We start from the raw sequence: 15,693 nt of genomic DNA, 5'->3' as shown, positions 1-15,693 counted from the left end.
GGATGAACTGATGCACCATAAAACCTACTATTTATTCAGTACATTAGTGCAAATTCCATCTTCATCTTCCTGTTTATACAGAAAAAAACGCTTACTCCAGTCTTGGCATATATTCTAGAGCAGACGCCGAACTGGAACTGAGTGATATACGTTTATGGAAAACGAACGTTTCAGCAAATATGTAAATACAGTCAAGGTTACGAAAGTCGTATTACTTCTACGTTGGTTTAACGATAGTTTTATTCAAACAAACAAAAACGATGGCGAAACTTGACGGTTCACCTGAAAATCCCATTTATCTCAACTAATGAATATTTCCGTCAACGATTGTATTATCGTTTTGGTTTTTCAATTGACTCGACTTTGGAACCGTTCATTCTACGGGTTGCAAAGAAGCTTCTTGTCCCTTCGATCTAAACTACTATTTGATAATATAGTCAAAATATCTTTTTTTTTCGTGATGTCATCGGCATCGACTACATGGGTCATAAGCCTCGTGTCCTGGGTAGGCAATGTTAATAACTTCCCGAACCACCTAGGAATCATCTAGGCATCATGGCTATTCTCAGTCCATCAGTCATGTAAAGTTGCAGAATCGTTAAAAAACAGTAAATTCGCTGTCGCTCAATTTATTGAGCGAATTCAACCAAAAAAAATATCAACGGACACAGTCAACGGATAAAGTGTTCAAAATGACCTCCATCTAGTTCCAGTCTAGTACGTTCCTTATTATTACTGAAGATGTCCAGAGTCAGAAATCGGCATTCCCAAACAATTCTCTGTTGCAGGTCTTCTAGATTTGTAAACATTTATTTAATTAGTAGTAAACGTTTTGAAGTGGACGACACTGTTAGTTTTCTCTGCACTGGTAGTTTTTGTTGAATCTACTTGTCGCAGAACAAAAAGTAGATAGTGGGCCACTGTAATTTCTTCACGAATTATTATTCAGTCATCCTTGTTCACTGTGTTCCAACATAGTTTATTCTATTGGAAAACGAATAGAAATTGTTGCAACCTGTTATCGTAATAATGAATGTGCTAAAGCGGATGCAACAATTTATAATACGAATCATCTAGACCATAACATGAATTATCCCGTCCTGTCAGAAATGACGGCGTTCAAGTTGCAGTTTTAGGAGATTACAAATGGATAATCGATAATCTATTTGAAAGCCTACAAATTCCATCCTTTCAGAATAAGGCTAGTCAGGAATTAAACGAAGATGATACTGATCGTCGACTTCAGTTATGTGAGATGTTCATCGAGAAATTGACCAATAATTAACCCAAACCTATTATACATGTTTTTCAGACGATAATTCTTTCATTTTGAATGGTGAAGTGAATAGACATTATTGTATTTACTGGAGCGATGTGAATCCCCATTTAGTGATGGAAATACATCCACAAACTCCACAAAAATTGAGTGTCTGGGCCAGTATTCTTGATAATCATATTGTTGTACTATTCTTTATTGAAGGTAACCTCAATGGAGACACATATCTAAATATATTACAAGACTGTGTACCTATATCCTATGATTAAACAAATTTTAAAAAATGATGATAATTCAGTAGAAAATGAAATAACATTCCAGCAGGATGGTGCACCTCTACATTTTGAGGTTCGGGTGAGACAGTTTTTGGACGAACGTTTTCCAATGCGTTGGATCGGCTGAAGAGGTCCAGTAGAGTGGCCAGCTAGATCACCTGATCTCATACCGATGGACTTTTTTTCTGTGGGAACACCTGAAGCCTACAAATCTAGAAGACCTGCGACAGAAAATTGTTCGTGAATGCTCATTGCTGACTCCGGACATCTTGAATAATGTACGGAACGCTTTTGAAAGTAGACTGTATTATTGTATGGAACTAGGTGGAGGTCATTTTGAACACTTCATCCATTGATTGTGTCCCCATTAATATAACTTTTCTTGATTTCCTCAATAAAATGAGCGACAGCGAATTTTCTGTTTTTTCTTAAATAAAACGTTCAACATTCAATTTCCCAATAACAAATGAAACAATTTCGAAAAAACTTAACAGAAGTAATAGAGGGACAAAATACCTTTCGAATGATGTATCACTGGACCCCTCATGCCATTGAAAAAATAGGAGGGTAGTTGCTGATCGCAGGAGGGTGAAGTTTCGGGTATGATTTCAAAATTTCAGAATTAGTCCTCCTAGAACCGTTTCTGAATCACAGGGGGGGTCAAGTTTTCATTGGAACGCCTTGTATAGGTTGAGCAAATAATTTATATTCACATTTTTACTGATAAGTTTCGAAAAATATTGGAGGTTTGTCGAGAAACTCTAAATGCAAAAATAGCTATTTCTTTCCGGGAACAAGGATTATATCAGTGTTTTCAAATTTTTTTTGCATTACTTTATGGTGACACTATATATTCTCAATATACATATAATGTCGAGAACATTGCAGAATCTAGTTAGTGTCAGTAACACGACGTATTTCAAATTTTCACGGTTATTTGACGGTCGTTGTCTAGTCATGTCACTTTCAATTGTTGAAATGTAAACGCCATAAATTAGCTGGGTAAGGAAGTAAACAAGTCATAAAGTACACGCGAATAATGAAAGGTCGCGTAAGTTGTATAGATTTGTCATTAAATTCATTGTTATGAAATACAATACGCTTACCTCAGGAAAAAGAGTCGATATAACCCATTAAATGAAAACTTTATTAGGAGTGTACATCAAATCATTATTGTGATTGATCAATTATATTAGAGTGAAATAGTTGCCGGTTATTTGAGATATATATATATATATATACATATATATATATATATATATATATATATATATATATATATATGGGCCAAAAGCCCGAAACACGTGTCTATGGTTTGCCACTTTCATGAGTGCTATGTCCGATATTAATCCGATATTAACTTCTGTTTCAATATCAAGACACTCAATAACTTTCATATTTGTATATATATATATATATATATATATATATATATATATATATATATATATATATATATATATATATATATATATACATACATACATGATTTGGAAGTTTCACCAATATAACTTTTATTTCACGAGGTAACTTATGTAGTCAGATTTTGTATATGCGGGTATGGCTCTCAGTGTATTTGTTGTTTTGTGAGAAGCTCTAACATCATAAATATGTCGGTGGATGTTGAATCGGTGATTTTTGTATTGGTGGTTGTTGAATTTGTGTTGTTGTTTGTAGAGTCATTTGGGTCCTTTAAGGGCACTTGAGTTCAGCAATACATTCGTGGTTCAGCCTAGCACCATTGATGATACCTATGACGAGTCGAAACAGCACTGCCTGATGTTGGATCACGAATGTTTTGTTGTCTTTTGGTTCTGCTCTCTATATTTTGCAGTGGAAGCTGCATTGAAAGAAAGAGGACCTATCTTGTTTGGCGATTGATGTTGAAGCTTGACTTAGCAACAGACCGCCTTAGGAAGCCTCGTTTTTCTTTGATACTCGTGGATGGAATCTTAAAATGCAGTCTTCGTTCTGGGAGATGTCACCATATTCACCTGAAAGTACTAAATATTATGAAACATTGAAGTCGGATTGATGATCAGTGAAACAGAACATCAAGCAAGGATCTATTCACATCCATGTTCTCGTAGAGAAACTTGATTTTTGTTGAGTATATGACATTGTGGTAGCATTGAGAAAGATCCCGTATTCAGAATTTGAATATATGTATGTACTTTGCACGTTCAAAAAGTTGGAACTGAATAATTAATTGAACACCTTGATATTTATGAGCCAAATGCAAAAGTGGAGCATTTAAAATTGTATGCTGATGGTAATAAAATGGCCAAAACGGTGGCAATTATGTTCAGGTTGACGAATGAATTCATGGTTATGGTTTTTAGTTGATATGTCACCATTCTGCACTGAAGCCATTATTAGATTCTCATTATATTAAAGGCCTGTATGAAAGTGACAATTCTCTACCTATTGTTATCTGTAATCAAGGATATCATACACATACTGGGTTACCATGATTTACAATCTCTAACATGAATATTGTGAATGAAATTAAAATCAGTATATCACTGTATTTTAATATCGATTGCGTCCATGAAAATTGAACATTCAGTTTCAAAATAATGCCTTTGGGTAACACTGATCACTGAAATTTGTGCAATATTGGTGTGGAGTGGTATCACAAATTATACAGAAACATGAGAGCTATGTAGTTCCTAGACATGCTGCTAATTCAATAACTATAATAGTTATCCACATCCGAGTACATTTCAATGTACACATTGTTTTTTTGTTCTGATCTCTATATTCTGGAAGTTCTTGAAGTCTCACCAGTACATGTTTGACCATACACAAACACGGAACACTGTAAACATACTTCTACTATTCTTGCGACACTGAAGATCTCAGGATATTATTATGAGTTTTGACTTCGGGTGAAGTTTTTGTCAGAGAAAAAAAAAACAATTCCAGTGTGAATTAGGGTGAAAATGAATAAATTGATAAATGAATTGATGAATACAAATTACCAAATATTATCAAATAAAATTATCATGTCAACAGTTACAAAAATCCAATACAAAGTTATGATTTTCAAAATAACGTTTATGTATTCGGAAAAGATGATAAGGAAAACTAAACCTACAAAATACTGATAACTATAATTCCAAAATACGAGGTCCGGCTATTAAATAACGAGGCTGGTTACGAAAAAGAGTTTTATGATATAAATTATTCCACATTCGAATGCTCCCGGTCAATATACTTCCCTTCCCTCGTCACACACCTTTCCATACGTTTTATCGATAGCATCGAAGCAGCGCTGGAAGTTTCCTTTGGTAAAGGCCTTTAGGAGTTCTGCTGTTTTTTTGCTTTACCGCTTCCATCGACTCAAATCGGTTCCCTTTCAAAGCAGATTTTATCTTCTGAAACAAAAAAAGTTGCATGGTGCCAAATCTGGCGAGTACGGCGCGTGTTGTGAGCAGGAGCGTGCGAAATACACGAGTTCCTCCACAGCTCGGGCCGTTTCTTACGAACTCGTTCTCGCAGACTGGTTGACAGTCTGACCCTCTGGAACCCATTCAGTTATCACGATACCGTTAATGTCGAAAAAAGGATCAAAATTGCCTTGAATTTTCATTTGGACATCCTTGCTTTTTTGATTCTGGGCGATTCAGGCGTTTTCCAATGCATCGATTGCTGCTTTGTTTCAACATTCAAATCCACGTTTCGTCGCAAGTACCTGATAATGTTTCTCATCAGTCCGGGATCTTCTTCTAACCTTCCAAGAAAATCTGAGCAAACCTGTTGACGCAAAAGCTTTTGGTCAGGAGTCAGATTTTTTGGCACCAACTCCGCACAGACTTTTGCCTGTGTGTAATTCCTCGTGTAAATTTTTTCTAACCGTTTCTTTGTCGGCATTTAGAGCATCGATCTGTACGCACAATATGGTTGATTTTGGTCACTGTTTCCGGAGTTGAAACAGTGACAGGGCGACTTGGGCGCTGGTCATCTTCATTGCTCTTCTGGCCCTCACTGAAGCGTTTATACCACTTAAAAACACGCGCACGAGATAGGAAATTGTCCCTATAGGCCTCTTGCAACAATTTTCAGCGCTCAGTCCAGAAATTTGTGATTGATGCACAAGAAAAAAATATGTTCGTATACCTAACGCACTACTCGTTTTTTCCCTTCTCCTCCAGGAATGCAGTCTCGTTATTTAAAAGCCGGATCTCATGGTAGGTACTAAATTTTCAGAAAGGACTGATTTTTTGCCTTGATTTGCCTCTTACAGTGGCGTACAGATGTGGAAAAATGATGAAATATATATAGTCTATTTCAAAAGAGTGTAGAGTAATAAAATCTCATTAAGTATTCAAAAGCGCTACAGGGTGATCCGTCAATAAATTCTGTCACTTCCCTAGTCCGCATTGCAAAATTATGTCGTTTCATAAAGAGCAGGTAGGTATCACCCTGTTTTAAGGGATTTGTCCATTGTTATCGACGGATAAATACTGAGCCAGAGGCGCGCTAGTGGGATAATTGCCAAAAGAATATACATTCATAATAATTAAATTAAAGGAAATAAAAATTTAATACAGCAGAACAGTGTTATTAAAAAAATATAAAATGTAACAATAAAATATATACGAACCGAAATCGGGAAATACTCACAAACACACACGAACGAACTTTACGTATTGAAACACTTGTGGGGACTTTAAATCAATTTATTCACAAAAACGACAAGAACTTTACTGGATACGTTATTACAATTTGACACTTGAACAATACTAAAACTGTGAACTTCCCTTAAAGTTTAACAACACTCTATTTATACCCTAATTGAATGTTCTAGAGATTACTAGGTACAATTTTCGAGAACCTTCCGAGAAAATAATTATTCAGACTACCCTTAATTCTAAACCCTAACCTAAGCAAAAGTGTCACTGTCACTGATACACTGGTCTCTGTCCAGATTGCTTATCCCGCTACAGTATATTTACAATTCAATTAAATTATTCTACATCAGTATAGTCTTCATCCGAAGAACTGTCATCATCCCCTGGTGTTATAATTATAGGGTCAACCACCTGATCGACCAAGTTGTCCAGTTCCCACATTTTATCTTCCTCTTTTAAAACATGCTGGATTGCTTTTTGCCAGTTTTCTGATGTGATTTCCATAATGGCTTGATCAAACAATACCTTGACATCTTTCATTTTAAATGTGGTATTGTGCCTTGCAACATATCCTTTAACTTGTGCCCATATAAGTTCTATAGGATTTAATTCGCAATGATATGGCGGTAGGCGCAGCACAGTTACTTTATACTTTTCTGCTACATCTTCTACGGCATATTTCATGAAGCGAGATTTATGTTGTTTTACTATGGCTAGTAGTTCCTTCTTTACTGAATTCGTCTCAAACTGAATACCTTTATTTGACAGCCAGTTAATAATTTCTTGCTTTCTCCAAGCTGAAGTTGGTACCTTCTCTAAGCGCCTTGAATGGTAGCTTGCATTATCCATAACCACGACCGAATCAGCTGAAAGAAATTTTAACATTTCCCCGAAGTAGTCTTCGAAGACATCCGAATTCATGTCCTCATGATAATCTCCCGTCCGGCACGACTCAAAGCTTAACAAACCTTCTTTTAAAAATCCGTCTTCGCTTCCAATGTGAGCAATTATAAGCCTCTTCCCTTTTCCCGAAGGCACTTTAATACCCGTCGAAAGGCCTTCTATGAAAGCTTGGCGAGAACTTGTTATATTTTTATCTTGCCACATTTTTTTTGACTATATAACCTTCGTTTATCCACGTCTCATCAAGATAAAAAATTTTCTTTTGCTCTCTGCGGTACTGCTTTATAGTTGTCAAATATTTTCGTCTCCAGCAAACAATTTCATCACTTTCCAGTAATAGTGCCTTTCGATTGTGCTTTTCCCAGGCAAAATTCATACTTTTTAAAGTTTTCCATAAAAGTTTTCTGGATATCAAAGGAATATCGTTATCTTGGCTTATCTCGATAAATATTTTTTCAAGAGTGGGTATTTCCTTTTTAAAATAAAACGAATGAACTTTTCTTCGAATGTCACATTTGGTGTCTTCATCTAAGATTTTTATTGGTCTTCCTGATTTTCTCTTGCATGGACTTACCTGGCCTGATATCTTTCTTTCTCGCAATAATTTAAAAATCGTGGACTGTCCAATTCCAGTCATTCGGGCACATCGCTCAACACTTTCTTGTACAGACAAACTAGGGTGATCGTGTTTTATGCAATCATATACATTTAAAATTATAACTTTTTCGCAAACAGATAGCGGAGAATTTTTTACACTTCTTTTCTTTGGAGTAAATGTCCCCATTTTATAACTTTTTCACTATTTCTATATCACAATATCACTGTACGTTTAATTGGTGTAGTAACAATTACTATTATAACTCGAATGTTTAAGATACCATTACAATATATTTAAACCCTTTTTCTTAATTACCTGGGTTTAATAGGTATTGCATGATTGGTGGGCAGGGTCAAAAAGGGATTATTATAATGACATGGCACCTCGGAACTAAGTGTTAACCCTTTTTTGAGAAATCATGCTCAAGTATATGAACCCAAATTGCATATTAAATAAGTTTACAAGAACCACTAAAATTAATCTTAATCTTTTTTTAAGAAATTTTACTTACCTAAATATATGTAGGTACTTAGTTTTAGACCAAATTACTTCCCAAAAATGGCCTTTTATTATTATCTATGTCTGTAATTTTTAATTTACTTTAATTATTAAGTTTAATAATCCTAAGATTTGCCTACGACCATGGACGACAACGAAATTCAGGCAAATTTTATGACACTTCATGATTTATTACTCTACACTCTTTTGAAATATAGAATCATAATCTTGACAACAATGTTTTCGTTTCAATGCAGTACTATTTCTGAGAATTTAGTACCTACTATTATGGAATTGTACTATAAGAGACACCAGCTATGAAAGTTAGAATAAGTAAAAGTTCGAAAAGTGCGACAACCTTTCAAAATCTACGATATACTCAAATGTGATTGACAGCTTCTATAAATCAACTAGGTTCGCTTTGAACTACATGCTAATCATACAATGTTTATATTTTTGAGATGATTATTTATATATCGATGTCAGTAGGTCAAATTTTTGGATCTGAGGATAGCATAACATTTGATATGAAAACGTTATCGTTCTTGATATTTGTCTACTAATCATTTGGTAATAAATCATCGTGAGATAGCATTCGAACTTTGGGTGAACTCTAATTGAATATTGCATGATTACGTGACATTCGAAGAATTAGAGTGACATCATTTTGTACCTTTCGGTATTCCACCCTGTGATGTTTTATATTTCACAGACATTCCATATCTTTATTACGAGAATAGTGATCTCACCGCATTTGCGTAGCATAATTTCATCATGTGGAAATAGCAGGCAGATCTATGATTTATGACATTCAAGTTCTGCTTTCATTGCACAATGCTTTTTTTAATAATTTCATTCTCAGAGAGGAGATAAGTAGCAGTTTTTCTACTGCACACCCAACGACATTCAGAACTCGTTGAAGACTGAAGAGTCAAACTATCCGTTGTTATTTCCGAAGAGAATTCAAATCAAAAGTCCATCCTCCAAAAATTGGAGGATCTTTTTTGTTGTTATTTTGGTTAAAGTTAAAACTTCAGACCACCTTCAATATCCATCTAAGCAAATCAAACTGATATATCCATTTGATGAAGGAAGTTGTCCAACCACAAGCGTTTCAAGAGAAGTATTTGAATCGGTAGGATTGATGAAGCACGAATTTTGGCTTTTTTTATTCTTTCTAACACCTAACCTACCTACAAAAAGTTATCCAAACATACAATTCATGAACAGATCAAGACGAGTACAGTACTTGTCTTTAGACATAGCTGAATTCTAAGTTCGAATCTGAGAACAGCTAGTGGACAAACTAAACATCTCACATTGAACCTACTCTCGTTAGCCTATTCACCAAATCATTTTATCCTAGCATCACCATAAACGAAGCGGTGATCATTAGAGAAGAGAATAATTTCCAAAGCTGCTCAAAAGAGTTTCTGTCTTGCTTAGCAAGTTGAAAAAGTTGTCATCGATATCGACCGTCGAATGAGAAATTGCATAATGTCTATATGCGTAGCTCACACTGCAAGGTAATTAGCGGAAACTTGAACTCCAAAACAAATCATTTGGAACTCAACACCAGATAGCGCTATTTCGAACTGCCGTATTCTCATTAGTAGTGCTGGGGTGAACCAAATACGTTATTGGGCTCAATTGCCATTAAAAAACAAGCCTGAGAATGAGTAAGGATGGATATCCTACTTTCATAAAGGCGCAATGCACACAGAAGAGGCTAACTATCAATTTAGTTTAAAATAAACTCTTATACAAGTTTCTCAATTTTTTCTATTTGAAGATAAGTAGAAAGCCAAGAAGGATTTATTTCATGGAATACATTGTTTGATACGTCTTAAACCATGAAGATTGGTGAGACTTGCTCATCATATTGATTTTTTTCAGCTTTTCTATATCAATAATATGAATATTTATATGAATATTATATGAATACTAGTACTATGTTGCTGTATCGCTGCTGTTCCAATGTTTTGACAGACTCAGAATCAACGAACTTAGGCGTACGCAGCATTATAGAACACTGCTTTCAAAAAATTGTTCTACAGCGCCATCTAGTGGCGAGTTACAGAAAAATTGATAACCTAAAAACCTTCTCTATGGAAAATTACTGATACATGTCAAGTTTCATCACGATCGGTTGAGCGATGTAGAAGTTTATCACTTACCAACCAACCAACAAATATCCATTTTTATATATTAGATTTATATGAATTTATATCAATATTTTTTTGTTTCAGTTGTGTTTTGCGACTATGTGGCTTCTGGGCGATCTCTGCAATTCATCGAAGAATATATTTTAAGAGAGGTACTACCTACCTATGGGAATACTCATTATACTACCAGCATATCATCACTCCAAACCACATTATTTAGGTATTTATGAAAAATAATCCATTCGATAACTGTTTACGACATTGTTGACATTGACTTTATTTTGTACCAAATCAAATATCTACTTTCGAAAAATATATATTGAAAGAACGCGCGCTTGAAAATTCTAAAATATTTCGAAAAGTACGCTGTTGCGAAATTTCTCAAATCGATGCCATTTAACTATCTTTTTATATAGTTGATGTTCGATATAAATGTTTTTTTGAAAACATCACGGTGGAGATTGTAACCAAACAAAAAATAATGCCTTCTACCATGTGTGGCATGAGAGTTTGATGGCTAAACTTCGATGCTATGGCTTGTCGAATCATTTTTGTGTATGTCTCTTCAGCTTCCTGGAACAACGTTCTCTGCACGTTACCGTCGATGGATATCTCTGGAATACTTTCACCATCAACGTCGGTGTTCCCCTGGGATCCATATTGCCTCCAACCATCTTTTTTGTATATCAACGACTTATTGGAAAGGAACAAGAATCCATAATTGCAAAGGCTGCTTGGAACGAAACCAGAAAAATGTACATACCTCATTAACTTTTGGTGCTTTGAAAAGCTCAGATCAGATCTTCTTTGGAGTATTGTTCTCATGTATGGAGCTCCGCCCCCCTAACATACCCTGAGGCTGCTGAATTCCATCCAGAAAAGAGTAATCCGCCTGATTGGAGACGCAAACATCACTTGCAACCTTGACAGTCTGGAACATCGAAGAAAAGTTGAAGATTTGTCTTCCTTCTGTAGATACTTTAACGGGAAGTATTCAAGTGACTTGGCACATTTGAGGATTTTTCTGTAGTTCTTGTGTTTTGTCCTTAAAAAAAGGAAACTAACCAAAACATTGACGCCAGCTCGGAAGCCCACATTCCTATATTAGATTTGAACATTTTTCAGTAATAATGAAGTAATCATGGTCTTTTTTTACTGGGTTTCCATCTTTAGGAAGTGCCTTGGTGTCTCATCGGTTTCCAACCACTGTTCTGATCATCTCTTGTTGTCATAGAGGATCTACTTTTCATCACACATGACGACCCGATCCAAAAAATATCAGTTTGATTTCGCAATAGCAAAGAACTTACTTCCAAAGATGACAATTTCTGTCGATTGTTCAAATCGTAGGGCACCAACTTTTCGAGTTATTTGACTTTCCCAATACGTTTTATATCATCAAAAACCTCATTGGAGATGACGCCCAGTTTTTCTGCCATCCCACGCACCATTTGTGATGAGTCAGTCTCTACCAGGGTCCTCAAATCCTCGTTCTCGATTATTGTACGTCGACCACTAATGATAAAAATTGAAATTGGGAAAAAATACAGCATCAATGTATGCAGTACAAAATACTCTATCGATCAGTATAGTAGAATAAATATTTATAGAGATACGGAGCTACAGAAACACATGACATTAAAACGGACTAAACTTTCGAAACAACCTGATTTATGAATTAAATAATAAAACATGATAAATAGATGAATTTCATAAAAATGGGTTCCATTGGAATTTATGATTTGATTAAGGTTCGGAAAGGTACAGTCAGAGAAAGCAATATGATTCGGATTGAGAATAATATTATTTTTCATATTCAGTAATCGTAATGCTCTTTGATTATCTTCACTTTGTGTTCATATATCATACACATACCAGTATTTCAACAAATATTTATGAGTATTGTTATGATTCTGAGAAACACAGTGATAGCCCTATTTTGGATGACTGTGTGAATGAATTTGATTCGTAGAGCTCCAAACAAACACACAGTACGACGATGTATAATAAGTACTCACTAATCGAATCAGACTGGCGAACAGTTTTTTTGACTTTTATTATGTAAACTAATGCAGAATTTGAATAACCACATATGCCACAAGAAATACAATCCATTAGAACTTCGTACGAGCATCTACATTCATGTTATGGAAGTTGTGTGTGTGTATGTTTGGATCATACTGTAAATCATTGAAGTTCTGGATTCAAAAAATTCCATTTTAACGTATTCAAAAAAACACTTTATTGTGAGATTTTAACTAAACAATTTTTCAAAACGCAACACGTGTTTCGCCATGGGCGAAACACGTGTTGTGTCTTTACTAACAATATTCTACATATTCAATGCTTAATAAATTTAGATTCACAATTAGAAGAACCTACATTTCAATTACCTGATTTTTACCTAAGTTTGTGATGAATTAAATTACCTAAGCCTATGTCCCAGTTACCACATTTGAAAAAATATTTAGTAACGGGAAATTATTCAATTCTAATTGATCATTCAGCAAATTACCTGAATCTATTGATTTCTAAACATTCTAGAAGATTGAGTTTCGAACTCTTCTCTTCTAAATGTAATGTGTCTGTCGTATTCATGATTGAACTCATGTCCTTCTGCTAAAAGGTGGTTTGCAAATGTGGAATTGGTCTTTCTACTTACCAAACAACGTATATTCTCTTTAATTCTTTGGGAAATGTTCTCCCTGTTTGGCCAATATACAGTTTTGGAAAGAGCCACAAGTCAGCTTATATACTTTGATCTATCCGACACCGAAGCTTTGTCTTTATTGTTTTTAATAAGTTTACTTAGACTATTATTCGTTCTGTAAGCTACGTTTACGAATTCTTTCTTCAAAAAACAGGCGATATTATTGGTTGTTTCACCCAAATATGACAATGTCCTATAACTGACGTTATCGCATCTTGAATTTGGGTAGACCAGGTCCATGTCTTGCTTTTGTGGTTTTTTGGAAAGAATGGAGTCTTTAATATCTACCTTAATACCGTTGTTGACCGCGATTTATTTGATCAAATTCAGCTCTCTCTGGAAATTATTCTCAGACAGTGGAATATTCAATAGTTTGTGAAACATACTATTGAATGCAGCAACTTTATGCTGGTAAGGGTGTGTGGAGGAATTATGTATGATAATGTCCGTGAAAGATAGTTCGTGGAAAATTGGAAACTCATATTTATTTTCATTTTTCCTAATGGTTAAGTCAAGGTAATTTATTAAATTATTTACCTTCCTCTTAGTGATGAATTTTATTGAGAGGTGGATGGAATAGACATATTCAATGAACTTGCCTAATTGCCTATCTGTATCAGTGAAACAGACTACGATATCATCTACGTATCTGTACCATTACAAGAAACTGTTAGTTGACTGATTATTATGGATTTCATACTCTATGTTTTCCATGAAAATTTCAGACAGCAAGGGACTCGAAGGGTACTTCATCATTAGTCCTTCACTGCATGAATAGACTTTTTTCCTCACACTGGAAATTATTTTGAGATAGTGGTTTTTGTCTTCATTTTGAATTTGCGAATGAAGTTTTGGTTTTCTCGTGCAACTGGGTATTCATTTCTGTTGCAAATAATGCCAAATATTTTTTGTGTTTCATCTCCAGAATATATTTGAGAAAAAATACTGATTGATATAGAGTATACAAATACTGAGACTGAATTTTTTTCGCAAGAATATGCCTCAAGCCATTCTGTCGGTTTCTGTACCTTCACTTTGATTCGAACTCAATTAAGTATCTCGTCAAGATGTGTCATCACTTTTCCGGCTGATACTATATAATATTTTACCAATATAACAGTCCTTTTAGCTACTCTCAATGAAAAAATATACAACAGAAAAAATACCAGCTTGGACCAAACAGAACTGGCTGGTATCTCAATCGCCACAAAAGAAATAACCAGGAAAGGAATTTCTGGCAAAAACATAACAATCTGCACTGGCAGCAGACAAGCCCTATTAGCCTTGAACAGCAACGTATAATCTCAGGGCTAGTACTAGAGTGTCACCAAGATTTAGCCATCTGTGGCAAAATAAACTCCGATTTGATGCCAGGGGTTAATAAAAATAATAATCTCAAATGCGGTTTTTTTCTATTGGTTGGGAAAGGGATCAAAAATGTTTGTAGATGAACAATTTGGTTTTATGACGATCCATCATCGCTCTATAATAAAATAATTTAATAAGTGAACAGTATATGGCAATACATATTGCAAAATTTATGAAGTTTATACAATCTCATATTATGTAAAAGAGAAACAAACAGGTGCACTTACCAAACATTAGTTATCCATGTCAAAAAAACCAGTAAAATATATGTCAGACAAGAAAAAAATATTTTCCATATACCATGATTCCACAGATTTTTCTGTTGTGAAGATATTTTTTCGTTCTGATTGTTACGCAATTTCCATGATAGAATTATTATAAATGCCGATAGTTTGTTGGATAAAATAGATCACGCAGGAAACCAACAACACTTGGGGAATTCCAGATTTCATTCACCACAATCTGCATACATTAGCCTCAAATGGTTATCTAGGAAACAAAAGCTCTGGGGCAGTTCATTTAATATAATAGTTTATGTCATACCATGCTATCGTTACACTAGTTGCATCATCTTACAAGTCTCTTAATAACTATAATTTCCCTTCCATTATTTTTGAGTGGAGTGATCATTACAAAAACACTGCTTTGGTTAATGAGGCGTTTTTAATGAAACGTCTCTGATTTCATAATTTATGTTGTTCTAGTCTGAATTATTCATTTCTATATTTTACAAATATTTTTGTATGAAAGTATTACTGAATACTTGAAGTAATTTGTGTTTTTATGATCGAAGACAACTGCAACAAAACTATTTTCTGGATTCATTCGCCTTGGCATGCAGGATTTCATTCCATACATTTTCTCATTTACAACAACTGCAACATACAGTATCACAGGCTATAGGGCAACGTAAGTGGTGCTCTGGTTATTCTTTGCTATCACTGTCGTCATTTGAATCAATAATGAATTTATTTCCACCATTAATATGGAATTGTCCAATCTCCATATAGTCTTTTTCAACTAAAATTACTTTTTTAATCCTCTTCTGTCAGTCTTTTTCGGTATTATTAGATATTTCTTCTTTAACTAGCTCTATTACTTTCTTTGGAAAATTATTTTTACGCTTGATGCTTTGTTTCAATTTCTCCCAAATCAACACGATGGGATTGAAAACACAAAAATAGGGGGGAAGTCTCAGTATGGTGTGCCTATACTTTTCAGTAATACTCTCAAGGGCATACACTTTTTCAAATGTTTTTTCTG

The 15,693-nt window shown here is 34.7% G+C and overlaps 1 protein-coding gene across 1 annotated transcript in view; it reads left to right on the top strand.

The window, feature by feature from the left end:
* LOC111518186 (uncharacterized) overlaps positions 1–15,693 on the top strand; it is a 139,714-nt gene that overhangs the window by 84,103 nt on the left and 39,918 nt on the right. The window contains exon 2 of the mRNA XM_023174548.2: positions 10,437–10,572. Coding sequence (XP_023030316.2) covers positions 10,437–10,572 — 136 coding nt within the window. The remainder of the gene's footprint in view (positions 1–10,436; positions 10,573–15,693) is intronic.

The sequence above is a fragment of the Leptinotarsa decemlineata genome, unplaced genomic scaffold, assembly GCF_025532065.1.
Source record: "Leptinotarsa decemlineata unplaced genomic scaffold, Ldec_3_MD MMD2_tig00026336_RagTag_RagTag, whole genome shotgun sequence".
In the NCBI taxonomy this organism is placed as follows: domain Eukaryota; kingdom Metazoa; phylum Arthropoda; class Insecta; order Coleoptera; family Chrysomelidae; genus Leptinotarsa; species Leptinotarsa decemlineata.
The sequence above is the reverse complement of the archived record's forward strand: the minus strand, read 5'-3'. Positions and strand labels throughout refer to the sequence as shown.